Genomic DNA, 6,695 nt, shown 5'->3' on the forward strand with positions numbered 1-6,695 from the left:
CACCCCTACACTCTAACCACTAGGCCACCCTGCCGCCCCTACACTCTAACCACTAGGCCACCCTGCCGCCCCTACACTCTAACCACTAGGCCACCCTGCCACCTCTACGCTCTAACCACTAGGCCACCCTGCCGCCCCTACACTCTAACCACTAGGCCACCCTGCCACCTCTACACTCTAACCACTAGGCTACCCTGCCACCTCTACGCTCTAACCACTAGGCCACCCTGCCGCCCCTACACTCTAACCACTAGGCCACCCTGCCGCCCCTACACTCTAACCACTAGGCTACCCTGCCACCTCTACGCTCTAACCACTAGGCCACCCTGCCGCCCCTACACTCTAACCACTAGGCCACCCTGCCACCCCTACACTCTAACCACTAGGCCACCCTGCCGCCCCTACACTCTAACCACTAGGCCACCCTGCCGCCCCTACACTCTAACCACTAGGCCACCCTGCCGCCCCTACACTCTAACCACTAGGCCACCCTGCCGCCCCATATGTAGCATATGATTGTGCCGACCGTTTTAATAATCCTATTTTACTAGCCTGTTTTTATCTGGCCCAGCTCGCTAATGAAAAGCATCTGGCCCAGCTCGCTAATGAAAAGCATCTGGCCCAGCTCGCTAATGAAAAGCATCTGGCCCAGCTCGCTAATGAAAAGCATCTGGCCCAGCTCGCTAATGAAAAGCATCTGGCCCAGCTCGCTAATGAAAAGCATCTGGCCCAGCTCGCTAATGAAAAGCATTTGGCCCAGCTCGCTAATGAAAAGCATCTGGCCCAGCTCGCTAATGAAAAGCATCTGGCCCAGCTCGCTAATGAAAAGCATCTGGCCCAGCTCGCTAATGAAAAGCATCTGGCCCAGCTCGCTAATGAAAAGCATCTGGCCCAGCTCGCTAATGAAAAGCATCTGGCCCAGCTCGCTAATGAAAAGCATCTGGCCCAGCTCGCAAATGAAAAGCATCTGGCCCAGCTCGCTAATGAAAAGCATCTGGCCCAGCTCACTAATGAAAAGCATCTGGCCCAGCTCGCTAATGAAAAGCATCTGGCCCAGCTCGCTAATGAAAAGCATCTGGCCCAACTCGCTAATGAAAAGCATCTGGCCCAGCTCGCTAATGAAAAGCATCTGGCCCAGCTCGCTAATGAAAAGCATCTGGCCCAGCTCGCTAATGAAAAGCATTTCACCTCATATGCTCTTTGAGAAATATAATTGTCACTCAGAGGGGAATCCCTGTTGAAAATCACTAGTGATCATTTATTAGAATGCTGAAGTAATCCCTGACACAATTTTGGAATAGTGAAGTGAGAAGGGCCAAGCCACGGCCCTTTCGGTTTCAATCTGAACTTGACCACTGACTGGATTGTTTTCCTCATCATTGTGTCTCTTCCTTTTTGGACAGCTCTCACCCCCACACTACGCTGTACAGGAAACTGCCTCATTAGTCCTAAAACCCAAACTTCAATTGGAAGTTCCAGACAATCCACAATGTTGATGCCAGGCCAAAAATGGTGTTCTATTCTCTCTGTGACATGTCCTAAATGACACCCTATTCCCTACATAGTGCACTACTTTTGACCAGAGCCCTATGTAGCAGTGCACAATATTGAGAATATGGCGCCATTTTGGCAGCAAACCAGGTTTGTTCTCCCTGCACAGTTGTGGCCTCAATCAGTCAGCACATGTCTTTTATCTGGTTGGAGCAGACAGGCAGCTCAGGGACAGGGACACACTCCTCTATTGGTGACTATTGCTTAAGTGTTTCTCTCTCTATTTCTCTCTCACCCCCCACTTTGCCTCACTCTGTACATTCAGTGGATCTAACCTATTCTAACATACAGCTAATGTAGCCTATTACCAAGTCATATAGCTAATGTAGCCTACTACCGAGTCATATAGCTAATGTAGCCTACTACCAAGTCATACAGCTAATGTAGCCTACTACTGAGTCATATAGCTAATGTAGCCTGCTACCGAGTCATATAGCTAATGTAGCCTACTACCGAGTCATATAGCTAATGTAGCCTACTACCAAGTCATACAGCTAATGTAGCCTACTACCAAGTCATACAGCTAATGTAGCCTACTACCAAGTCATACAGCTAATGTAGCCTACTACCAAGTCATACAGCTAATGTAGCCTACTACCAAGTCATACAGCTAATGTAGCCTACTACCGAGTCATATAGCTAATGTAGCCTACTACCGAGCTAATGTAGCCTACTACCGAGTCATACAGCTAATGTAGCCTACTACCGAGTCATATAGCTAATATAGCTAATGTAGCCTACTACCGAGCTAATGTAGCCTACTACCGAGTCATACAGCTAATGTAGCCTACTACCAAGTCATACAGCTAATGTAGCCTACTACCGAGCTAATGTAGCCTACTACCGAGCTAATGTAGCCTACTACCGAGTCATACAGCTAATGTAGCCTACTACCGAGTCATACAGCTAATGTAGCCTACTACTGAGTCATACAGCTAATGTAGTCTACTACCAAGCCATACAGCTAATGTAGCCTACTACCGAGTCATACAGCTAATGTAGCCTACTACCGAGTCATACAGCTAATGTAGCCTACTACCGAGTCATACAGCTAATGTAGCCTACTACCAAGTCATACAGCTAATGTAGCCTACTACCGAGCGAATGTAGCCTACTACCGAGCTAATGTAGCCTACTACCGAGTCATACAGCTAATGTAGCCTACTACCGAGTCATACAGCTAATGTAGCCTACTACCAAGTCACACAGCTAATGTAGCCTACTACCAAGTCATACAGCTAATGTAGCCTACTACCAAGTCATACAGCTAATGTAGCCTACTACCAAGTCATACATTATCTTCAGGGTTGTTTGTTAGTTAATTAAAAATAACTGATTCAGCCCACAGCTTTAGTGACAGTCACATGTTAGCGATAGCATGTTAGCGATAGCATCGTATGCTACGCATCACGTCTGTAACTACATCCACCAGTTAGCAAAGACGTAACGACTAAAGTACATCTCCTTAGGGTCTGTGGATATGTATGTACACATCTCACTACATAAGGTAGAAACTCATGTGGGTGTCATTAGGGTGTAAATAGGGTGTCATGCGGGTGTCATTCGGGTGGCAATAGGGCGTCAATAGTGTGTCGTTTGGGTGTCATTCGGGTGTCATTAGGGTGTCAATAGGGTGCCATTTGGGTGCGCTTAGGGTGTCAATTGAGATGCATATAATAGTGAAATCTAGGAAATAGGGTGTCAGTAGAGACAAATAGAATATCATTAAAGTCTTTCAATTACCAACTATTCAGCTTCTCAGTAGTCGCCTACTGAGAGCAGCAATAGAGAGAGAGAGAGAGAGAGAGAGAGAGAGAGAGAGAGAGAGAGAGAGAGAGAGAGAGAGAGAGAGCAGCAATAGTTATAGTCTCATCCCTGACCCTCTGATCCTCGGACAACAATGCTAAACATAGACTAAGTCACTATTGATATGCCATCACACTCTACTGACGCACTTCCCACCTTTAACTGTCTCAGAGCAGTGCCAGGGATAGATTTGTGTTTCCTGATTTTGTTTGGAGTTTCACTTCTGCCAACCAATCAGATGAGTCGTACGGGACGTGGAGACAACAGGAAGTGAAGAAAGGCAGTTGTACAGGCAGTTGTAGGTGTGATACTAGCAGTAAGACTAAAAGAGAAGTAGTCTCAGAGCGGTGCCAGGGATAGATTTGTGTTTCCTGATTTTGTTTGGAGTTTCACTTCTGCCAACCAATCAGATGAGTCGTACGGGACGTGGAGACAACAGGAAGTGAAGAAAGGCAGTTGTACAGGCAGTTGTAGGTGTGATACTAGCAGTAAGACTAAAAGAGAAGTGGAAGCCAGCAGTCACGCGTATTCCTCGATGTTTGTATTTATTATTTGATCTATTCAACATATTCACTCATGTCTCCTCTGTGACACAGCTGATGTCATTAACCTGCTGTTTTCGACTCTCTCTACCGCACCTGCTGTCTCTAACTCTGAATGCTCGGCTATGAAAAGCCAACTGACATTTACTCCTGAGGTGCTGACCTGTTGGACCCTCTACAAACACTGTGATTATTATTATTTGACCATGCTGGTCATCTATGAACATTTGAACATCTTGGCCATGTTCTGTTATAATCTCCACCAGGCAAAGCCAGAAGAGGACTGGCCACCCCTCATAGCCTGATTTCTTTCTAGGTTTCTTCCTAGGTTTCTGCCTTTGTAGGGAGTTTTTCCTAGCCACCGTGCTTCTACACCTGCATTGCTTGCTGTTTGGGGATTTAGGCTGGGTTTCTGTACAGCACTTTGTGACATCTGCTGATGTAAAATGGCCTTTATAAATACATTTGATTCCTTGATTGATTGATTAATGATATCATGTGAAATTACATTTTGCTCACTTAATTTTCACTGTACATTTTCCACCCACTTGTTTTTAGACAATTCAATTGCTTTGAAATCACGTAAAAATACAGCAAAAGTTTTTTTTTTAACACTCTTTATTCATCTGTACAAAAATCATCATCATCAGGTTAGGCAGTGGTCTGTTTGTAGTATAGGCAATATAATAATGTATCACTTTCGACTTTACAATATAAAACTCAGCATTTTGAAGAATGACTATACATGGGGGAGGTCTAACACATTGGGTTGTGATGAGGACAACGGGTTTCACTATTATAAGGCATTCCATCAGGAAACAGCAGGTTGGCATAGACCCTATGTTTCCCACTATAGATCTTGTGATTAGCAAGTGTTGTACTTGGATGCCATTTCACACACATCATGTTCTCCTATTGAAGAGATTCACGTTGACTATCCAACAGCTTGATTTAGCTGTGAATACGTCACCAGTCTGAGGGAAGGGATGTAGTCTACCACCTCAGGTCCAGTGCTGTTCTAAATGTTGGAACATGATGCCCTTTTAATTCCTCATGTTTATCCTTTTTCCCCCCAAAGGGGCCAAGAGAGAGCTGGCTTTCTCCGAACAGAACAGAACTGTTTTAGATCAGTGTGGTTGTGTGTTCAGAGGTAGCCAGCCGTGCAGCCTCTGGTCTGTTCTCTCTTCGCTCTCCCCGTGGTCTCAGCAGCTCTCTCTCTCAGTCTCCGTCTCTCCCCATCTCTCTCCGTCTCTCCGCTCACATCTCTGTCAGACAGACACAAACAAACACACAGTCATTAGCATGCAGCAGTCTGGTACAGATGCCGAGGACAGTTATGATTCATCGGGAACAGCACTTATCTGTGTCTGATAACGCGGTGTGTGTGTGTGTGTGTGTGAGTCGGCGTGCATGTCTGTGTGTGTGTGTGTGTGTGTGTGTTTGTGTGTTTGTGCGCGTGTGCGTGTGTGTATGTGTGCGGGCATGTGTGTGTGTGTGTGTGTGTGTGTGTGTGTGTGTGTGTGTGTGTGTGTGTGTGTGTGTGTGTGTGTGTGTGTGTGTGTGTGTGTGTGTGTGTGTGTGTGTTCTCAAACAGCACTGCCTCTCTGCTGATAGTGGTAAGATAGTCATGTACTGTAGACTACTATCACTGGAGGGTGTGTAGATAGCCCACCTCAACCTGCAGACATGGAATTTAGACACTAGAGGAGATCTGGAATTCAGCTGGATACTACAAGGATGAGACCCAGTTTGAGTTCCAAATGGCACCCTATTCCCTCATAGGGCTTTATTACCTCATAGGGCTCTGGTCAAAAGCAGTGCACTATGCGGCTTGTAGGTTACTGGCTACTAGCTGCTCTACGTGTTAGCATCTCAATGGAAAAGAAAATGTATAATATTAAAGGCTCAACTAGCAGTAAATAAATGAATAATATTAAAGGCCTATAGAAAATAAACTGCATGATACACTGACCTCAGCTGGCATTGAAACACTAGACTAAAGAGATAGAAACACTAGACTAAAGAGATAGAAACACCAGACTAAAGAGATAGAAACACTAGACTAAAGAGATAGAAACACTAGACTAAAGAGATAGAAACACTAGCCTAAAGAGATAGAAACACTAGACTAAAGAGATAGAAACACTAGACTAAAGAGATAGAAACACTAGACTAAAGAGATAGAAACACTAGACTAAAGAGATAGAAACACTAGACTAAAGAGATAGAAACACTAGCCTAACGAGATAGAAACACTAGACTATTTTACCTTTATTTAACCAGGCAAGTCAGTTAAGAACAAATTCTTATTTTCAATGACGGCACAGTGGGTTAACTGCCTGTTCAGGGACATAACAACAGATTTTACCTCGTGAGCTCAAGGATTTGATCTTGCAACCTTTTGGTTACTAGTCCAACGCTCTAACCACTAGCCTACCTGCCACCCCACTAAAGATATATAAAGAGATTGAAACAGTAGACTAATGGGATATCAAGAGATTGAAACAGTAGACTAATGGGATATCAAGAGATTGAAACACTACTCTAAAGATATATAAAGAGATTGAAACACTACTCTAAAGATATATAAAGAGATTGAAACACTACACTAAAGATATATAAAGAGATTGTCCAGCTGTGGAGGATTTTTGTTTTGTTTTGAGATGCATACCAGCAAGTTCCCGGTCCAAACTGTCGATGAATCTCTGTAGGTCTCCTGTGTCTCCCATTCTGGCTGAAGAGAAAATGGAGAGCATGTGAGAATGGAGAAAAAGAGAGTGGTTGAATGGAACATTT

General features: G+C 44.6%; 1 protein-coding gene across 1 annotated transcript in view; it reads right to left on the minus strand.

Moving 5' to 3' along the window:
• Positions 1-4,497: 4,497 nt before the first annotated feature.
• LOC109904967 (regulator of cell cycle RGCC) overlaps positions 4,498-6,695 on the minus strand; it is a 5,402-nt gene continuing 3,204 nt past the window's right edge. The window contains exons 4-5 of the mRNA XM_020502054.2: positions 6,571-6,633; positions 4,498-5,164 (exon numbers count right to left, since the gene is read on the minus strand). Coding sequence (XP_020357643.1) covers positions 5,157-5,164; positions 6,571-6,633 — 71 coding nt within the window. The 3' untranslated portion in view covers positions 4,498-5,156. The remainder of the gene's footprint in view (positions 5,165-6,570; positions 6,634-6,695) is intronic.

Source organism: Oncorhynchus kisutch, linkage group LG15 (genome assembly GCF_002021735.2).
Source record: "Oncorhynchus kisutch isolate 150728-3 linkage group LG15, Okis_V2, whole genome shotgun sequence".
Classification (NCBI taxonomy): domain Eukaryota; kingdom Metazoa; phylum Chordata; class Actinopteri; order Salmoniformes; family Salmonidae; genus Oncorhynchus; species Oncorhynchus kisutch.